This window comes from Callithrix jacchus, chromosome 11, assembly GCF_049354715.1.
Source record: "Callithrix jacchus isolate 240 chromosome 11, calJac240_pri, whole genome shotgun sequence".
NCBI lineage: Eukaryota > Metazoa > Chordata > Mammalia > Primates > Cebidae > Callithrix > Callithrix jacchus.
Window position 1 is genome coordinate 46,066,385 of NC_133512.1, and position 22,646 is coordinate 46,089,030.

At 35.0% G+C, this 22,646-nt stretch overlaps 1 protein-coding gene across 3 annotated transcripts in view; it reads left to right on the top strand.

The window, feature by feature from the left end:
- The first annotated feature begins 4,767 nt into the window (after positions 1-4,767).
- VWDE (von Willebrand factor D and EGF domains) overlaps positions 4,768-22,646 on the top strand; it is an 83,732-nt gene continuing 65,853 nt past the window's right edge. For all 3 annotated transcript variants that reach the window (XM_035253740.3, XM_035253742.3, XM_035253741.3), the window contains exons 1-3: positions 4,768-5,434; positions 14,991-15,175; positions 19,092-19,323. In XM_035253740.3, the coding sequence (XP_035109631.3) occupies positions 5,365-5,434; positions 14,991-15,175; positions 19,092-19,323 (487 nt within the window). In that variant the 5' untranslated portion in view covers positions 4,768-5,364. The remainder of the gene's footprint in view (positions 5,435-14,990; positions 15,176-19,091; positions 19,324-22,646) is intronic.

Below are 22,646 nucleotides of genomic sequence, written 5' to 3' on the forward strand. Positions count from 1 at the left end.
GCCTGAGTGAAGCACAGAGACCAAGTATGGTATTTTCCACAGTGATCCACGTGAGCCAGGGAGGAGGCCTGGACCAGCAGAGTAGCAGAGATGACACAGAGCAACCGATGAGTGTGAGATTTCTTTGGACTCTTTGTTCATGATTGAGTACAAAGGAGGAGCCATGAATGAGAGAAAGGAGGAGCCTCATACCTTTTTCCGAGTTGGTGAAGAGGGATACTCAATAATGCCATTTTCCAAAACAGAGAAGACTAAAAAAGGAACCAGGCTTAAAGGAGCTTTCTAAAGACAACTAAATAAGTGATTTGCTTTAATTCCTTTCCTTTAAAAATTACATTTTTTCTCTAATTCTTGATCCATATGAAGAATATATATCACAGGTAAAGCATTTTTATAATGTGGATTTTAGGGTATCCTATTTTCAACTATCAACTATTTTTCTTTATTACTATGTTTAAAGAAACACAGCTAGTTCTCTCTTCATTCCTATTCAGCCTTTTCTCAGTCATTTTAAACACTTTAAAAAATAAGGAATTTTTAAGTGCAGAAAAAGGAAAGAAGCAACAAGAGAGGAAGCTCAGCCTACAAATGAGACTTAGAGATGGGGTATATTTGGAAAATATTACTTGGGCTTCAATACTACTGAAGCATTGTCTTTTCTGTAGCTGTTTTCAGTTACAATCTCTCTAACTGTCTACAGTGAAATTATTAATCACGTATACGTGGTCATTCTGCTACTTGGAAGGAAAAGCCACTGGTATTCTAGACTTTCTAGCACCGAATCATCTTCTTGTGAAATATATTAAGCTTATCATAACGTGATTGGCTTAACTGCTGATTTTCTTTCATTCTGCAATGAACACACTATACTTTTCCCTGAAACTTTCTGATTAGATAGCTTCTGTATGGTCAAATGACCAGTCCATTTCTTCCTAAATAAACCACTATAATGCTTCAGTACAAATCTCAAGTGCATTTTTCTATTTCTTCTGGCAAATGCATAAGCACAACCAAATATTTAATAATTTATACAGCTTATATTTTCAAACAATTTTAGACAATATTCCTTTGGTTGTAAACAATAGCAGCGAAACAAATTCAAAGTCACTTAACCTTAATTTATAGGTGCAGTGTTTTGGGGGTATTTCATGGAACTCCAAGACAGGAAACATAGGCAGTCCTCAAAAGATTCTGGAGCTGTTGAGTGGAAAGCCATCAGGAATTAGCATATCTCTCTTTCTGTCACTGTCTGTCTGTCTCTCCCTCTCTGTCTCTTTCTCTGTCTGTGTGTGTGTGCACGTGTGCAAGTGTATGGGTGCTTTTCTCTGTTTCTCTATTATTCTCACATGTTTTTTCTCACCTCACTTTCACTTTGGGCATCCACCTTTATCTTTTTCCTCCCTCAACTGATCAGCTTTCATCACTTGACCACACTTCCAGCCACATACAGTGAGTCCTCAACGTTGTCCATAGGTTATTGGAAACTGCAGTGTAAAGCCAAACAACATATAATGAAACCAGTTTTACTGCAGGCTAATAGATATTAACACAAGTTAAATTACTATACCTTATTTCTGGTCACAGAAACATTGCCAACTTCTAAATAAAGACCAAAATAGTTCTAATATTAAAGAAAGAAATAAACTATACATACATTTCATAAGGATTAATGAAAACAGGATAATTATTTACCTCCTTACTTCAGTTCAGAGTCACAGGTGGCCAGATCCTATTGCAGCAGCTCAGGGCCTGAGGTGTAAACCAGCTCTCTCCAGGAAGCCATCCCACTGCAGGGCCATACCCAACCACAATTGCTCAGACAGGGCCCACGCCAGTTCAGCTAATACTCAGAGCTCTGAGAAGTGGAAGAAAATGGGAGTACACAGAGAAGACCTATATAGACATGGAAACAACATGCCAATCCACGTAGACATTGGCCCCTGCTGGAAATCGACTTTTTCCATCAATGTTATAACAAAATGACATTAAAACAGCCAGGGATCTGCTGTGTGTTTTGTCCTCTGCTTCTGAGTGTACTTGTGTTCAGCTCAAGTAAACCCCAGAAGCAATCCTACCAGTCGTAAATTTCTGGGAAAGGGCTCATTCATTTAGTAAAACATGGAATGAGGAATTCGTATGTTACATAAGTATGTGTTTTCCAGGAAGGTTACTCCAAACTATGCAGACACTAATAGAGTAGTGCTGAGAAGTGATCCACCTTTGTATAATAAGAGGTAAGAGAAAGTATAATTACATAGAATTTTACCCTTGTTGTAATAACAGTAAACTGTTCCATTCAGTCATAATAGCTACTCTGGACCAAACACTATTTTGAGTGTTCTTTCTCCAGACTCTCTTCCACCCTCACACTCCCACACAGGCATGCAAACACACTTTTGATTCTTCAGCTCTGTGGGGTACTATTATTATCATTCCTATTGTACAGAAAAATGAGGTTAAGCGGAGTTGAGTGTGCTTTCAAGATTACACTTCTGATAAATAGGTAGCAGATCTAGAATTACAGCCCAGGTATTTTAAACATAGGATTTGTGAACTTAATCACTGGGTTTTCCTGCCCCCGAATTTGTTTTTGTTTTTTTTTCACTCAAGCCCATCATTTTGTAAATGAACCTGACAAGCACTGTGTTACTTCCTTTTCCTAAAAAATTATCATTTGAAAATTTTCTCCAGTTAGTCTTTTAATTTAAGCTATATTGTACTTATTAGCACTTGGCTTCATTTTGTCCTCCCTCAGACATTCGTACTGTTTCTCTCAGTGATACTCACTACATTTTACAAGTACTGTCAGTCTCTATAATTGGGGTAGCATATATCCATTGTTTCTAATTTTCAATTATATATAAATATAAAGCAGAATCTTGTACCAATTTTTGATGAACTTCATGAGAGTTAGATTAAAACATTATTTTTATTACTTTTTGTTTTACACACAGTTCTATAACTATTTTTTTTTTTTGAGATGGAGTCTTGCTCTGTTGCCCAGGCTGGAGTACAGTGGAGCTATCTTGGCTCACTGCAACGTCCGCCTCCTGGGCTCAAATGATTCTCCTGCCTCAACCTCCCGAGTAGCTGGGACTACAGGTGAGCGCCACCATGCCAGGCTAATTTTTTTGCATTTTTAGTAGAGAGGAGATTTTACCATGTTGGCCAGGCTGGTCTTGAACTCCTGACCTCAGGTGATCTGCCCACTTCGGCCTCCCAAAGTGCTGGGATTACAGGCATGCTATAACTAACATTTAATCAATATATTCTTGCAGATCCAAGACAGGTTAGATATATTTTCCACTGAGACTTGAAAAAAATTCTTAAGTTGCTTTTAGTTTTTTAGATCTTAACTCACATGGAGAAAAGTTGGGTTTTGGTACAAGTCTATTGTAAACTCATAAGCTCATTAACTGGTAGTCATCAATCAAAAACCAAAGGAAAAAATAGGGTCCACAATACTTGAAATTGTATTTTGATGGAAGTCAGATAAGTAATATTGTCCTCCAAGAAAGTATAAAAGTTTACTACATTCGTATAGATAATGCTAGAAAATAAATTTACAAAAGACCTGCTATGATTTCATTCTCATAAAATTACTTTGTTCCTGGTGATTTCACAGATAGATTGAGGAAAATGCTGTTTAATTTCTTGTCTCAGTTTTATTAGAATTTTATAAGCAGAAACAAAAGACATACTGTACACTAAGAAATCTCTGGATTTTCATTGTGCCTGCATCATATTGCCCTTCCACACTTAGGCTTTAAGATGAAAATCACCTGCATACCTTCCACCGAAAAGTAATATTTTGTTTTTAATCCAGAAAATTGATTGCCCTTTCTGCATTTGAAAGAGGGTAATATGTAACTATTGTGTGCCAAAAATAAATTATTTTCCAAGATGGGTTAATATTTTTACTATGGAGATGATCAGTTTTAAACTTTTTAAATGGTAATTTACCTTTGAAATTAAAAATAAAGAATTATAAATCATTTTGAAAACTAACATCTTTATGCATTTTGGATACCTCCTGCTTCCACCTCCAAGCCTAGGCTAACCTTGGGCCTCCAAATTTGTGGGCGGAATCTTGGTGCCCACTTGGACCCTCAAACTACCCTCTGCTAACCAGTGTTCCTTTTCCTCTCAGGTGAAGGCTCTGTGAGAACCAAGTGCAAGGTGATGGATGGGAGACTCAAGGAATGAGATAGGGAAAAACTAGGAGAGTGAGGTTTCATTTCCAGACATAAAAAGTTGTAGAATCAGTTGAAAAAAGGACCCTGTTCCTCTGCAGAGGAAACCACACTTCTGAAGACCTTAGATCTGGCACTGTGGCTGACGCCTGTAATCCCAGCATTTTGGAAGACTGAGAGGAAGATCGCTTGAGGCCAGGAGTTCAAGGCTGCAGCGAGTTGTGATTGTGCCACTGCATTCCAGTCTAGGTGACAGAGTGAGACAATGTCTCGAATGAAACAAAAGAAAACAAAAACGGGGGTTGGGGGGAAGACATTAGAGCCCTCTGATCCTCTAATAACTCGCAGGTCAACCTTGGGGGTCGTGTGGCTATGTGCTGAAAGGATCCTGGGTCACTGGGTCACCACTGGACAATTGTTAAGAGCTCTGGGAATCACTGGCAAATACGGGCGACAAACCCCACGGTTTGGCTAGTGTCTAAATGCAGTTATTTCCACTTCAGAAAACATGTCACAGAGGCAGAAGAAACGGCATCTACTGTTGCAACGTTAGTGTCTACTCCCTCCTCCCGTCGTTCATCACTGAGATCTATGGTGACAGGAGCATCTTGAGCGCCTTCGCCTACGGGTGCCAGCAGCACCAATTCTGCAGTTAGGAATCCGTCTACAGATACAGTCGCGGGAAACTGCCCCTTCCAACGGAACCTTGTGAGGCTTCTTTTATTGGAGGTCCATGTGAGCAGTTTCTAGGATTACCCAGTTTTCGTACAGCCTCTGTTAGTAAGACGCAGTGTGGAGAGCTACCTCCCGGTAGCTTGACCCCTGGCTGTGTGACTGCATGGTGACATCCTAGCCTCTGCTAGGACATGCTGGGCTATGGGGACAGGTTGGGCGTGGCTTTCAGGTCCGCTGGCAGCCAAAATGGGAAGGGAGGAATCACAGAGGGACCCCGTGAGGGCTCTATCCCACGAAAGGACTGGCTGCGCCCCGGAACCAGGACGCGGTGCTTCCCTGTTCCAAGCGGGAACAGACTGAGAGCATCCAACAATATATATTTTGTGTGGACGGATAAAATTCAAGAAAGGAGGCCCAGGGGCTGCGGTGGCTCCATCCTCCCAGCACCCGCGACCTGGGGTCTGCGAAGCCCTCCACCTAACCCAGGGAAGCAGCGATGCCTGGCGGAGCCTGCGCGCTGGCGACCGCGCTGCTGATGCTTCTGGCGCCGGGGGATGGTCGGCGAGGTAGGGGCGCGCTGGGGTGGGCGCGCAGGGCTGGGCGTGCAGGGGTGCTGTCTGGGCGGTGGAGGGACGGGGCCTGACTTCTGGGATGTTGTGGGGAGCGTCCGGTGCATTTTAAGGCCGCTTGCGATGTTTGTTCCTCACTGGCCTCCACTCTGTAGGTCTGTGGTCTTTGAAATGGTCAATTTCCAGCCTGTTACTCTTCAGTTTTCTTTGGCGCACGTGCGGTTGTTATCTCCTCTTAGAACCCTCGGTTCTGTTTTTGGTTGGTTGTTTCCTGCTGATATCCTGCTCTTCAAGGTCCTTTTAATTTACTGTAAGAAACTTTCGCCGCATCTGCCAGGTATTCTAGCCCCAAGTGGACCTGAATTCTCAGAGTTGAGTTCCAAACTACACGAATTCCACCTCTGCCCCAACCCTCGGAAATAATTCGCTGGTGAACATTTTATCCCTACAAAAATCACCATATTATACTGTATTGTGGTTTTTGTCTCTATGTTAGAATCAGTTTTGCTACTCTTAAAGAAATCTCTATGGAGTGGATACTCCCCTCCTACTTCTTTAATCCATGACAAAGAATACTTAATTTAAAATACAGTGAAGTTAATCCAAAAGTACTTTCATTAGCCCTTCCTGCTTGTTTTTTGTTTTCATACGGATAGGAAATATTAATGAAAGGTGACTTGTTCTTATATTGCAAGTTTCCTCACGTTTTTTGGAAATAAGTCTGATTTGCATTCAGCTCTCTGCAGCTTGAAAAAACATTATGCACAACATTTCTAACAGTCCAGGGTATAGTTTTGTCTTTTCATTTTGTTGATCTTAACCCATTTTACTGATGTAAATTTGCATTTTACAAGGAGAATACAGACACTATCTCATGTCAGACTTAAAAAGAAAATATAAAAATCAAATTTATTATTTTCTGAAATATTTTTTTCTGGTCCTTTGGTTTGCTTACAGGTTTACTAAATCTTTATGAATAACTTTAAAAAATATTTATAATAACATATATCTATTCATTACAGTTAAATATTTCCAGGAAAAAAATGACCAATTTTTATAATGGAAGATGATTTCATTTTTCCTATAGACCACATAACCCTTTTTTGCCTCTATATAATAGCTTTGTAACCTCTCTACTGAAGACAAATATTACCCATTACCAGGAGGTTTGAAGTTCATAACATTGGTAACATTGATAACTTCCTTACGTTTAATAGAGTAAAACTAGAAGACATGGTGAATGGAAAATACATTTATTGACACTTCCTTTTTTTTCAAATAGCTTTGATAAGATGTTCATATGCCATACAAATCACTCACTGAAAAAGTGTGCGATTCTATGGTTTTTCATTTTCACAGATACGTATATATTCAGAGTATATTTACAGATATATGTAACCATGACTGCAGTCTATTTTAGAACATTTTGATCAACTGAAAAAGAAATACTGCACCCTTGGCTATCAAGCCCCATACCCTCTATCACACTCCCTTCTTCCCCAGCCTTAAGGAATTACTAATCTACTTTCTGTTTCACGGCATTTGCCTATTCTGGATATTTTATATAAACTAAATCATATAATAGGTTGTCTTTTGTGACTGGCTTCCTTCACCTAGCATAATGTTTTCAAGGTTCATCCATTTTTTTCAAGCAGGTACCAGTACTTCATTTCTTTTTAAAATGGAATAATCTATTGTGTGGATATACTACATTTGGTATATATACATTCATCAGTTAGTGAACATTTGGGTTACTTCCACCTTTTGACTTTTATAAATAATGCTGCTATAAACAACTGAGGTACAAGTTTTGTTTTGATGTATGTGTTCATATCTCTGAGATATATGCCTAGGAATGTAACTGGGTCATAGGGTAACTCTATAATTAACTACTTAAGGAACAGCCAGAATGTTTACCAAAGTGGCTATGCTGTTTTATATTTCTGCAACAGTATATGAAGTTTCTAGTTGCTTCATGTTTCCATCAACACTTTTCATTAACTGACAGTTTGAGTCTACCTATCCTAGTGGTTGTGAAGTGGTATTTTATTGTAGCTTGATTGTCATTTTCCTAATGGCTAATGATATCAAGCATTTTAATGTCCTTATTAGACATTTCCTCATCCTCTTCAGAGAAATACTTACTCAGATCTTTTGCCATTTAAAAACATGGGTAGCTGGCCTTTTTCTTATTGAGTTGCCTAAGTTATTTGCATATTCCAGATATAATTCTTTTATTGGATATGTGATTTGCAATTTTTTCTCCCATTCTATGGGTCCTGGAAATAATCCCCTGTGGATGCTGAGGGACTACTATACTGTAGTTATTTGATTCCTTAGAATTTTCTATATGGAGATAATATTACTTACTCCTTTCTAATCTAGATATGTTCTATTTATTTATCTTGGCTAATCCCCCTGGGTAGAATTAGCTATTCTAAAGTACAATGTGGAATTAAAATGGTGAGAGAAGACATGCTTGTCTTGTTCCTGATTTTACAGGAAAGCATCCCTTCTTCCTTTGTCACATAAGATGTAAGCTGTGGGCTTTTTCTATATATCCATTATCAAGTTGAGGAAACTTCCTTCTATTCCTAGTTTGTTGAGTGTTTTTTATCATAAAAAGGTGTTGGATTGTTAAAAAATGCTTTCTCTGTATCCACTGAGATGAACATGTGGATTTTAACTTTATACTGTCTGTAAATTATAGTAATTCAATTTTAGATATTAAACCAACCTTGTTTTCCTGGAATAAATCTCACTTGGTCATAATTTGCATATATATAGATGTAGTTTGCTTTATAAAAGGGGTTATTGGTTGTTAATGTTTCTGGATTTGGGTTACTGAAGATTTTTTCATCCATATTCCAAAGATATATTGGTTTATAGTGATCTTTTCTTGTTATGTATTTTTCTGGCTTTGGTGTCAGGGTAACCAGAATAAACGGCTGTAATACTGGTCTTATACAATGGGCTCGGAAGTGATCCATCTTCTATGTTTTGAAAATGTTTGAGATGAATTGGTGGTAATTCTTTTTGAAATGTTTGGTAGAATTTAGCATTGATGCCATCTGGGCTAGGTCTTTTCTTTGTGGGTACTTTTGTGGCTGATTTGATCTTTTTACTTGTTATAAATATATTTGGATTGTAGTTTTCTTCTTTTGTTCTTTTTGTAGCTCGTGTCGTTTTTAGGAATTTGTCAATCTCATCTACGTTATCTAATTATTGGCATATAACAATCATAGTATTTCTTAATAAGGTTTGCAGTAGTGTCCCCTATTTCATTACTGCTTCTGGTAATTCAAATCTTCTCTCTTCTTTTCTCAATAAATCTAGTTAGGGGTCTGGCCGTTTTTTTGTTGATTCTTTCAAAGAACCATATTTTGGTTTCATTAAATTTTTTTTTCTATTGTTTTTCTACACTCACTTTTATCAATTTTCTTTCCAATCTTTAAAATTTCCTTCTTTCTGCTTCCTTAGGTTTAGTATGCTCTTATTTTTCCAGTGTCTTAAGGTGCAAAGTTAACTTGTTATGTTCATGTCTTTTTTTCTTATACTATAGGAACATTCCTGTCAATACATGTCCCTCTAAGCACTACGGTAGCAGCGTCCCATACATTTTAGTATGTCGTGTCTTCATTTTGACTTTTCTCCAAGTATTTTCTAATTTTCCTTTTTCATTTATTCTTTGACTCACAGATTATTTTGATTAATTTTCACATATTTGTAAAATTTCTTAAATTTCATTGTTAATGATTTCTAATGTCATTCCATGTGATCAGAGAACAAGCTTTATATGAATTTCATTTTTGTTTTATGTTATTTTTAGAAGTAGGATCTTACTATGTTGCCCAGGCTGGATTTGAACTCCTGGGCGGAAGCAATTCTCCTGCCTCAACCTCCCAAGTAGCTGAGTTTATAGGAACATACCACCATGCCCAGCTTTCTGTTTAAATTTATCAAGGCTTGTTTTATGGTCTAATAAATTGTCTATTTTGACGAATAGTTCATGTGCACTTGGGGAAAATTTATTTTCTAATAATTTTAGGAATAGTGTTTATAGATTTCTGCTAGGTCAAGTTGGTTTATATTATTGTTCTAATTTTTATTTATTTATTTTGCTGCCTGTTTTTAAAATGATGTTGAAAGTGGAGCATTAAAGACTCCAATTATTATTGTTAAAATGTGTATTTTTTTTCCCTGAGTTTCTGCTAGATTTTGCCTCATGTATTTCAGCACTCTGTTATTAGATTCAGTTATGTTTACAATTGCTGTATCTTCCTCACGGATCGACCCTTTCATCATTATAAAGTGTTCCTCTTATCTCTGGTAAGACTTTTATGTTTTAAGGTCTTCTTAGTTTGGTAGTAGTGTAGCCATACCACCTTTCTTTTGGCTGCTGCTTGCAGCATATATTATTTTCTGTCCTTTTACTGTCAATCTAATTGTATTCAGAAGAGGCCCTCAGTTTTTCTTTTGATATGTAAAGAAGGCCAATGTAAAGTTTGCTAAATTAAACTAGTCACTCTCTATTTTTCCTTGCTTTTCAACATTTTGGGTTGCTAAAGAACCTAAAATTCTTTTTTTTTTTTAAAAAAAATCTCAACTTTTATTTTAGATTCAAGGAGTACATGTTCAGATTTGTTACATAAGTACATTGCATGATGCAGAGGTTTGAGGTATGGATGATATTGTTACCCAGATAGTGAGCATGGTACCCAATAGGTAGTTTTTCAACCCTTATCCTCCTCCTTCCTTACCCCTTTAGTAGCCCCTACTGTCTATTGTTCCCATCTTTATGTCTGTGGGTACCTGATGTTTAGCTTCCCCTTGTGAGAGCATGCAGAATTTGGTTTTCTGTTTCTGCATTGATTTGTTTAGGATAATAGCCTCCATTTGCATCCATGTTGCTGCCAAGGACATGATTTTAGTCTTTTTTATGGCTGCATAGTACTCCATGGTGTATATGTATTACTGAAATGCCAGGGGTTCAGTCTAGATCCTGCACAGAAAGTCAATCACTGAGACAATTAATATTGCTAGGAAAGAGGGCTTTAATAGGGTGCTCCAGCTGAGGAGATGGAAGATCAGTCTCAAATCCATCTCTCTGGTTGATTAAAACTGGGTTTCTATAGCAGGGAAGAAATGTAGCTACATGTAGAAATACAGGAATTAGGGAGGAATAAGGAAGGTGAGTTAGTCAACAGGAAGCTGATGGTCTGTGAAGCACTCATGATCGGTAGGGGTCTGGAATCTCATTTTCCAGATGTGGCAATCTGGTAAGTTTTAGTTCCTTGATACCATCTAGGAGGCCAGATGGTTGGTTTCCTGAAAAAGGAACTGAGATAAGCAGTTGTAACTTTCTGAAATTTTAAGACCAATAGGGTCAATTTCGATGTTTATTTAAAAGGAACCATAAACATCAGTTCTGTAGGGCAATTGCACCATTTTCAGGTATACTACATTTTCTTCAACCAATCCCCTCTTGATGGGCACCACGGCTGATTCCATGTCTTTGCTACTACAAATAGTGCTTGGATACACATACCAGTACGTGTGTCTTTTTGGTAGAACTATGTATTTTCCTTGGGTATATACCCTGTAATGGGATTGCTGGGTTGGATTATAGTTCTTTTTTAAATTCTTTGAGAAATCTCCAAACTGCTTTCCACAGTGACTGATTTAATTTACATTCCCACCAATAGTGTATACATGTTGCCTTTCCCCCACGGTCTCACTAACATCTGTTGTTTTTTGACTTTTTAATGATAGTAATTCTGACTGGTGTGAGATGATATCTCATTGTGATTTTGATTTGCGTTTCTCTGATGATTAGTGATGTTGAGCATTTTTTCTATGTTTGTTGGCCGTTTATATGTCATCTTTTGAGAAGCATCTGTTCATGACTTTTGCCCACTATTTAATGGGGTTGTTTTTTGCTGTTGCATTATTTAAATTATCCTTAATAATGTTATCCTTAATCTATATTTAAGTTGTCCTTTATCTAAATTATCCTTATAGATTCTGGATATTAGAACTTTGTCAGATGCATAATTTGTGAATATTTTCTCCCATTCTGTAGGTTGTCTGTTTACTCTATTGATAGTTTATTTTGCTGTGGAGAAACTTTTTAATCAGTTATAACTTGTTAGTTTTAGGTTTTTTGCAGTTGCTCTTGAGGACTTAGTTTTAAGTTCTTTGCCAAGGCCTATGTCCAGAAAGGCATTTCCTTTGTTTTTTCTCCTAGGATTTTTTCAGTTTGAGGTCTTACATTTAAATCTTTAATCCATTTTTAGATATTTTTATATATGGTAAAAAGTAGGAGTATAGTTTCATTCTTCTGCCTATGGCTAGCCAGTTATCCCAGTACCATTTATTGAACAGGGTGTTTTCCCCACTGCTTATTTTTGTTGAATTTGTCAAAGATCAGCTGGCTGTAGGTGTGTGGTTTTATTTCTGGGTTTTCTATTTTGTTCCATTGGTGTATGTGTCTGTTTTTGAACAAGTACTATGATGTTTTTGTTACTGTAGCCTTCTAATGTAATATGAAGTTGGGTAATAAATGCCTCACGCTTTATTCTTTTTGCCTAAGATTGTTTTTGCTATTGGGACACTTTTTTGGGCTCCATATGAATTTTAGAATAGTTTTTTTCTAATTTTGTAAAAAACAACATTGATAGTTTCATAGAAATAGTCTTGACTCTCTAGATTACTTGGGGTAATATGGCAATTTTTGTGACATTGAGTTTTCTAATCCATGAACAAGGAATGATTTTCCAGCAAAATTCTACTTTGAATGTCAGAAAGTAAATTACTTTTTATTTTTACATTTGGGGATCAAACATGGTTTTTTGCTTTCTCATATCTTTGAGAAAGGTTATAAGATTTTAAAAACAAAAAAAAAAATACTTAAAATTCATGTAGGAATTCCTATAGGATAATATACAGAATATTTTCTAATTACAAATTCAGTTATTATCAAGTGCCTGTCATCAAGTGTTATGCATGTTTATCTCTTTAAAATAAAATGATTTATTTAGTTTCTTAATATGTTGTTTGTCAACCAGTTCTGAATTTTGAAGAATTCTAGTTTTGGTCATTACGTTAAACTTGAAAATAATATAATAAAGGTTATCTCATACGTAGAAACAAAACAAAACAAAAAGAAGGAAAGCCTTTGCACATGTTATCATTATGAATCTATTATTTATAACTTGCCACATTCTCCCAAAGTATTTGAAATTCAAGTACTGTGAATTCTATTATATTACCTAACTTTCTTAAATCATTTAAGAAAGAAGTCTGGATAAATAGAAGTGTAAATTTTACTCTATATTTTATATCTGCTTTTTATTGAAGGGAAAAATTATATTGTCAGTTTTGCCAGAAAGCTCTGTATATCATGCCATGGGCTTGTAGAGCTATTTCTTTAGTATTTGTGGACCTAAGTCCCCATATCCTCAAATGGGAGCCCAAGCCATCATTATAATTCTCACTTAACTATATCATATATTCTAGAGCTAAGGTTGAAATAATGTTTTGAAACTGTGGCTTGATTGTTGTTAATAAGATTTCTAAACTTTCTATATAGTTCTTGAATACTGTAAAAGAGATAGATTTTTAGAAAAAAGTTGTGAAATAAGATATAAAATATAAGCGATTAGTTATATGAATTTAAAATTATCCTGTAAGATAAATATTGGTAAAAGTAAATAAAAAATTTGAGTTAAATGTTACCCACTTCTCTAGGGTTGTGGATGTCAAGCAGTGATTTCTATTACACTTCTTGCATTTTCAACTTTGTATTAGGAAACAATTATGAAAGCAGCAAAACTAGAGGAAATGTAACAACCACAAAGGTGCTGAGTCAGGAGAAATATTACACAAAATAAAGATGGAGTTACTGACTTTTTTCCCCAAGACAAAATTCTATTGTAGAAAAGAGATAAGAGAAAACATTTTAATAATTTATGCATACCTTATTAGGAATATCTTTCAAAATCTCTTTTTAAAAAGACTATAACCAGGTACAATGTCCTTGTTTTGAAGGGTATTAGAGATATTTCAAAATTAGATGGAATGATAGCACATCCCTTGACTTCTGTCTACACAAATTTTATAAAATACTTACCTCGTGTTGACATTGGAGGCTTTTGGGAAATTAACAACTATGGAGGATTTAGAGACCAAACAAAGAGGAGCCTTTTGTGTTGACTTCCAAAATCTTGTATTATAAAAAATTCTGAGAGATTATTTATTTGGAAAACAATATCTTTGTATAGTTTAATTGCTATAACTACAAAAAAAAGAATTGTAATTCTAATTATAATGATTTACTTTTCATAGGCTACACTTGTGAGATTCACTTGTAAATTAGTATCTCTGATTTTTTATTGTCCTTATTAAGTTGGGAAATTGAGCTTGATTTGTAAACACTTGTATAATTTAAAAATATATAGTAAATATTTGATAATTTTTTTCAGTTAGGTAAGTTTTTTCCACAAGGAGGCATTTTTAGTAGTGATGAATTGTTTCTTTCACCTTTCTATTTCATAGATGCCATCTTTATTACAGTGTTTTCTGTCAATACATACAATATATAGTACTTGAAGATTTTCTATCAACTGTGTTGACAAGATATTCTGATATTCAAATACACATAGTTCCTTGTGGTGATTGTTATTTGGGTAATTTGAGAGCCCAGGAGTCTCAAATAAGAGTTGTATTTTTAGGATAACTGTTTCACTGCCTGCTCTTCTCTCTACTTTAGTTATGGAAAGAGGAGTTTTGGGTTCTGCCTTTGTGGATTTCACAGAAAAAGTATCTTCCGGGCCAAAGACTCCTCAGATAACAGTTTTCCTTAAAAAGACTACAGAATTCTTCCTTTCCCCATGGACTTTCCTCATTTCCCCTTCAGACCTGCTCCCTTCCATCCCATGCATTTTCCTTAGTACTCATAAAGGTACTTCCAAAAGTTTGGAAAATAACTTTAAAATCTTTAAATTTTTTCTGCACCCAAGAATGCAGAATAAAGGAAAGAGCTTTATTTTGAAAGCTCTTTACACATGCTAAGCTAGCATTAAAAGATTAGTTTAGTTTGTTGCTTTCCAGGATCTGACAGAAATAGAATTTTTGAATTTTTGAGGCATGTGGCTACTTTGGGGGAAACTGATTGTGGAGAATCAATAGTGATATTCAAATCCAGAGGACCAGGCACAAGAGAAATCCTTGTGGGTCCTGTGACTTGACATCCTAACTCAAGAGCAACCAGCTCTATTGGTTGTTCAAATTAAATGAAAATAAAGTCCTTAAAGCTTAAGTGGTTCAAAACTACATTATAAAGAGTTTTATTCATTTGTTTATTGCATTTATGAAACATGCAAGTTAAGTCACTTAAGACTTACTAAGAGACCCTGACGTTTTGGAGGGTCTTTATGTGCAATAATGAGTTTATTTGCTCTATTTTTTGTTTTGGGAATCAATTTTAATTAAAGACTGAACTATGTAAACAAACAAAACATATTACATAAAAACACCTGTCTTTTCATACTAGCTCAGGAGTGCTCTCCTGGGGGACACCAGTTTCTTCGGAGTCCTTATAGAAGTGTCCATTTTGACTCATGGCACCTCCAGCAGTCAGCCGTTCAAGACCTAATATGTGACCATTCCCTCTCCCCCGGATGGTATAGATTTCTCATCTTTGACAGACCTGCTGAGATGCCAACCAAATGTGTTGAGGTATGTCAATTCCCAAATTACTACGTGTGATATTCCTTATGTGTTTTTCATGTGAGAATTCTGTCTTCTTACAACCAGCTTATTTCTCAAGCGAAAATATTGTTTTAATTTTGTATAAGATTGAGTTAATCTGAAAGACTATTCCCACTTACCTAGTCTAATAATAATAGTAATAGTAATAGTTAATGTTAGACTCCATGCAGTCCACAAACACTTTTATTGACAATATCTTGTATAAGTTTACAATTCTAGGCTACTATCTGTCATCATTATTTCCATCAAACAGTGCAGAAAACATATATTCTTAGGCATAGTTCTCCTACAGTCACAGCTAACAGATGAAAACGCTGACTTCTGAATACAGGCAGTCATTGTCCAGGGCTCAGGTGCTTAGCCATATTACCTGCAAACAGTAACATACTATGTGTCTAAAGCGCTTCAGTTTTTGTCAGTTGTTGCTTGTCACTGCCGTTCTTAACTGATGGAATAAAACTTGCAGGCTCAGCACCTCCTATTCTAAGACTAATGAGAACTCAGCCTGGCAGTAAAATCTCCAGGTATTTCTTGATCACAACTGGAAGACAGTGCACCTGCAGCACATTCAGTACTCTGGAGGCATATGGCCTTATCTCACTGAAGCTCCCTGTTCAAACCCAAAATTTGTGCAGCAGCCATACCTGTTTTCTCTTTGTAGTTGTGAACATACAAGCATATGTCTTTCAAACACATCAGGTTTAATTTGTCCATTTCTGAAATTTTATACGTGAACTCACATCGGATGTGTTTTTTTGCAACTTAACTTTTCATGAAGTTCACTCTTTTTGCCACCCAGTATGATGATTCTGATCATAGCACTGTCTTGTATAATGAACTAGCCCAAGTGGCTTCTTTCATTCTTATTTCATATGACAAATACGTTTTCTTCTAAAATGCTTTTTTAAAAAATAAGCAGAAGAAGAAACATAAAGTGTGATTCATTGGGTAATCCCTCAGCTAACTTGCATTACTTATCCAAGCCACTCTGAATTTTTATTGACAATTCTATTTAACCCTAGCATGATTTACAAATGCAAGTTCCCCTAATTCATTTATAGTCCCCATTCATCTGATGATACTGTCATGAAATAGACATTATTTCTACTTATCATACTTTGACCAGTTACCCTTTCAGTTCAACTCCTATTATTGCTACCACATTTTTATCCGCATGATCTAAGGAATGAGACTAAGTCTAAATCTGTCAAAACACTCAGCCCATTAACTCAGCATCCTAAGTTATATAATCAAAATGGTAAGAAGGCTTTTAATCTGACATTTATTTTGCAACTTATAAATTCCCTGCACTTGTGGACATTATTGCATATGTAAACTCACTAGTTCTCTCAGTGATGCTTTGAGGTAGCTAGTGTTACCTTACCAAAAATATGTAGACACAGACACAGCTTGAGTCAGAGGACCAAAGTCATGTTTCCAGCCTTCTCCCTTATCACAAGCCCCCATCTTTCTCAGCTGATTGGTTTCCCAGATGAGTTCTGCATAAACAGGTGTTCTCTTGTGATATGTGTGACATGTAGCTAACAGAGACATTGTATTATTCAAGAAATATGTCTGTGTTATGCTTGCCAAATTACTGAAGTATCCATCATCATTCACAATTTTACCCTATATAGTTATAATATACTTATTGAATATGAAATTGGTTTTCTTTTAACTTAGAGAACATGTAGCTACTATTGGCCCCTGGAGAGAGACTGAATTATTTAAGACTATGCCTTATTTAGCAAAAGACTTGTTTTCCTTATTGTTATTCACATTTTATGAATTCTGCAGAACCAAGAATCATTTTCCTTTTTAAGCACGAATACAAAACGATCTCTGGAAATACATTGAAATTTTAACAATATTTTGTTATAATGTGAGGCATCGTGTATAAGTCTCATTTTCTCTTTTTTGTTTATTTGCTCATAAGTCACTTTTGTGACACTTCATTTGAAAGGAACTAAAAAAATTCAGAATTTAAAAGTAAAGTTTGAGAAAATTGGAGGAGCTTCCTTCACCAATTAAAAAATATTTGTGTTTTTCTCTTAAGGCTGTTTTAACTATAATTGTTCCTAGTCCCTCACACAAATGTGAAGGTGACAGTTTCCCTGGCTCTTTTCCTGAAGATCAGCTAACCTGAGCAGGCTGTGCTCCATAAGGAAGTGTTCCCTGTCTCTACCCTCTCATTCACTTGTTGAACCAATACTTTAAAGCATTCAACCAAAAATCAAGAGAATTTTTTCTCTACAGGTTAATACATGTTGACTTACATAAATTGCTACTGGTAGTGTTTTAAATAATGCACGTGTATTACAGAAAGCTTAGGAAATAAAGAACACGAATGGAACAACATTTATTCATAATCTATCCACACAGTCGTAACTACCATTATTAACATTTTGCTATTGTTTTATCTTATTTATATTGTTTTGTAGTGTTCATGTTATATGTTCACTGGAAAAACATGCTATTTGTTTTCAGTTAGGGCTATAGCATTATCATTTTCCTGTTATTATAAATTATTTTTATAATTAAAAAAATACAATGTCATCCTTGTATCATATTTATTCAAACCATCACCATATGTGTGCATGTTTAGGATTTTACTGTAATAAGTAATTCTGCAATTAGCAAATGTACATGTAATTGTTGTTTTAATTTCAATGTGTTTAGTTAGATTGATTTGTTAAGTTAGTAATGGTTCAAGTCTTTTTGAGGCTTTTGATATATATAGTTGTTCATTTAAAACATAATAATTTTTAATTCCAATAGCAGCACATAAAAATACCTTTTGCAATACTGAATGTTCTCATATATATATTAGGCATTTGTATTTATTTTGTGAATTATGTATTTGTACATTTTGCTTATTTGTAGTCTTAGAGTTTTCAAATGGATATTACATGTTTAAAATAACAAATATAATAGTATAATTATAAATAAATATAACACACTTGATATTGTACTATTTACATGTAAATTTCTTATTTAACTTCCATCTTACATTTTAAAAATTATAATTCAATCATATCTATCAGTATTTCCTTTATGGTTTTCTTTTTTGCTTTTAAGCATAGAAATAATAATAAGAATTGTAACCTGGCTAATGATTTTTGAGCCATTGCTATGTAGAAGTTGTAGTATATACATTGTTTTATCTATACCTCACTATGACACTTTGAGATGGGTACTACTGCTACCTAATATAAAAGAGAAGGATATTGAGTGCCTTGTCCATGATCATGCATTTAGTAAGGGCCCTGGTTCTTCCCAAGTCATACATAGTTTCTTCTTGTTTTTCCTGGGTTATTTTTCTATTTAATTTATTTTCATCTGAAAATGACTTGATAATTGACTTCAAGTGAGGTTTAAACTTTATTATTTCTAAATTACTGAACAACTTTCTACCACTAGATTTTGAGCAATACCTTCCTTCTCTTGGATTTTATTGCCTCCTGAACTATGAATTAACTTCTTGTATATACTATTTCAAGCAATTTTGCAATAGCTTTCCAAGATCAGTTTTTTTTGTGTGTGCTATGTGTTAAAATAACTTCAGATTGACTTGTCATGTTTTAGACTGTATCAGCTATTTTAGTATGATATCTGAGATTCGATTTCTCTTGATTACAATGCAAACATAATGAATGGAATAAATGTATTAATTTTACATTGAATGAGTATGTTAATTATAAGATGACTACCCTCAAATTTAGTATTCTTTAAAACTACTTTTTCTTATAAAGAATAGGTGCAAGTCATAATTTTTTAATGATTAATATTTTAATGATTGATTAGAAGAAAATGCAAAGTTAATATATCTACAGTCTATGAGAATAAACTGAATTTTCAACTCTTGTTTTCTCTGCTGCAAAAGATGAACCACTGTGGAACTCAGGCACCCATCTGGCTGTCCCTGAGAGATTCAGAAACACTGCCACCTCCTGGGGAGATGAAGCAATTGTCAGCTTGTGCCACATGGCAGTTTTTGTTCAGTGATACAAAAGACTGCTGTCTGTTTCAAATCCCAGTATCTGTAAGAAACTGTGGGAACTTTTTTGTGTACTTACTACAACCAACTCAGGGATGTATGGGCTATTGTGCAGAAGGTAAGAAAACAGTAATTCATATGACTGTTACCCATGGAACTCTGCCGTTTGTACCATTCTCTGGATGGGTTGTATTGAGCTAGTGCAAATCTCAGCAAGATACTTGGTCTACCATTATTGATAGATTGAAGCTAAAATTCTGTTTAGATTGGGAAGATTTCTTTAGGATTCTTTGCCAAGATCATAAAGTCCCCCCAAATATTTGATGTGAAAGCATCAAAGCAGATATCTCACATTTTTCCACTGGATATAATGATTGAGTGTGTTAAAAATTCTTTGCTTTCCTCAAGTCCATTTCTCTTTTAATTAAAGGATGAAGAAGGGTGAGTAAAAGTTATCAAAAATATACATTTTATATTATTTCATCTTTCATTCACCAATATGTATTGAATGTTTATCCTGTGCCAGAAATTATTTAAGGCCTCAGAGTTACAGTGATGAGTCAGATAAATGAGATCTCTGCCTTCATGAAACTTACATCCTAATAGGATGCTTCAGACAATATCTAAAAGAAACTGAATGATATTCAAAGATTAAAATAGATAACCCTAAGTCCTTTATATAAATATGTGAGAAGATAGAGGCAAGGAATCAAGCTTCTTTAAAGAAACTTTATTTGTAGCTACTACTTTACCTAAAATATTATGTATAACTCCCCTCATTTTGATTTCTGGTTGCATTTGAGTTGTTTCCAAATAATTGTGTATGACAATGAAAGAAACTAGCAATTTTACAGTGGAGAAACCTGGCAGACATTACATTGATCAAGTGATCAGAGTTAATGTTACTGGCGATAATGCATGTTGATATCACATGTGTCCTGAAAACATGCAAAAAAAAGACCCCTTCTCTTTCGTAGTACTCTTTCCCCCAAAACATAATCCTAGTCTAATCATGAGAAAGTTTATATAAACCCAAATTAAAGAACACACCAACAAAATACCTGAATAGCACATTTCAAAAATGTCAAAATTACACAAAAGAAGAAAGAATAAAAAACTGTCACAGAGTAGAAAATGATGAATAACACAGTGGGATATCCTGGATTAGATATTGCTAAAATCCGAAAAAAAATGCATAAAATGTCTAATCTCAAAAATTATTTTGCTCATTATAGCTTTGGAATTTAAATCAGTATTATCAGAAAAATTGATTCCTTTAAATTTCTACCATTCTTATCTTCGGAAATCTGTTACTTGATGCCAGCAGTAATGAAAATAATTATAATAGTTTTCTCACATGGCTAATTATTTCTCTGAGATGAAAATGCAAAACAAAAATTTTAGTATTTTGATGAGTCTGTAATGCAATCTTTTTACTTAAAAACAATGACACACACTCCAATTTCACATTCTGTCTTTACCCTTTTATTTCCAAATGACCTCTAAAATTGATATAAATATATCATCATTGGCCATAATCTCTAAGCAAATAAGGTGTTATCATCTACTTTATATGATAATAGAAACTAAGGAAAATAATATTCTCAATTTATAATTTTATTTCATTGTTTTGGAATACATACTACATTTATGGAAAATGGAATTGTTTAGGTATACTTTATCATTAATTTCAAATCAGTAGGTCCATCTTTAAAAAAGGAATAAGGCAAAGTTATTGTTTATTATTATAATAAGATAAAAATAATAAACGTAAAATGTATTAGTTCAAATAAGTATTTATTGGTGGTATTCCACAAGTATAATAATAACACATGAATTATTTTACACATATGTACTGTTGGAGTCATGCTTATTTCCATCCAACACAGCATGTCCTTAGTATATAGGGGTGTCCAAAATAAATGTGGTCCCTGCCTTCATAGCACAGAGTATTCATGCAATTGTAAATTGCAGTTGATGGTATGAATGAAAAGATTAAAAATTGCTATGGAAGAGAATACTGAAGGTGAGAGAGGATGAAATATATAATGAAGCGTCACTAGTGAAACGTCTAACAAAAGGGCATTGATGCTGGGAGCTGGAGGTTAAACTGTCCTTGGTCAGACAAAAAGTGAGTGGAAGAACAGCTCAAACAGCAGCTGCTGCAGCAATCGACAGGCCCTAAGGCAATAAGAATATGTTGTGCTTACAGGAGTGAAAGCTGGACAGAAATATTAGATCTCAGCGAGGGAGGGAGAACATAACATGTTGTGGGTTTGAAAGGGCAGCAAGGCCTGATCATTTAGGGAGCTCTGCGTTTTGTTCTGTGTGCATTGAGAAGTCTATGGAGAATTATCCTGAGGGAGTGAGCTGGTAAACCTTTGCATTCCATACACAGCTGCTGTCCAGCTAAGACTGGCCGTCTGTTTACTAAGAAAGGGCAGCATCTGCTCAGTTTAGTGTAGCTAGTGCCATTCATTAGGAAGGAGAAAATCCAGAGAGATGCCTCAGTCTCATTGGGTGGCCAAGACAAGAGTTTTTGAAAAATTTAAGAATCTTTTTTGGCATTCTTGTCATAAAAATACTTAATTTTTATTAATCTTTCTATAATATTACCAAATATTTGTGGAAAATTCTGTGTTTCATGGAAAAACCAATGATTTATATATATTAGTTTAGAAACACTGACAACTATTAAAAAAGAAAACAAAACTTTCACACCAGGAAATACCATAAAAGTCAAATAATCACTTCACCAGAAATATTATTTTTACACTGAATTTAACAACATTATATTTAAAATTTGCACTATGTGACATCTCCTACAAATTTAAAATATTTTGTTTTGTTAATATCATGACCATCCACTCAATTTCCTAACCCAGAACACTCAAAAGTACCTCATAATCTCCACATTCAAGTCCTCTAAGTATTTAGGGAGAAGCAATTCTGGGAGACAAATGTTATTTTTTACTCTTAATGTCTATTAACCAGACATATGCATGAATCATTCTCTCTGATTTGCGGATAGAAACTTGTCTTAAAATACCACTTAGAACTTGAATTAGATTGCATAGATAGCTAACAAAAATGACCGTCTACTTAATCTACTTAAGAGTTTCTTTTTCTTCCTGACCAAGTATCTGGAGCAGGTGTTCTCTGCTGATGGCGATTTGGCCACTTTACAATGTCAGGCTGAGGTCTCTGTGAGTCACCAATCTTTTCCTTCATGGTGACAGGATGAAGCTCCAGTTTTAGCCTTTTTATCTGCATTTAGACAGGATAAAAGGGAATATTCAAAAGGTGAAAGAGAGCTTCTACTAACTGAAACTTACTCCCTTTTAAGGAGCTTACTTGGAAAAAGGCTTCTTATCATAACTACTTTAGAAGGATTCCCAGGCTTATCTCTATCTTCAAAGGCAGTCTATGAAATGCCACTTT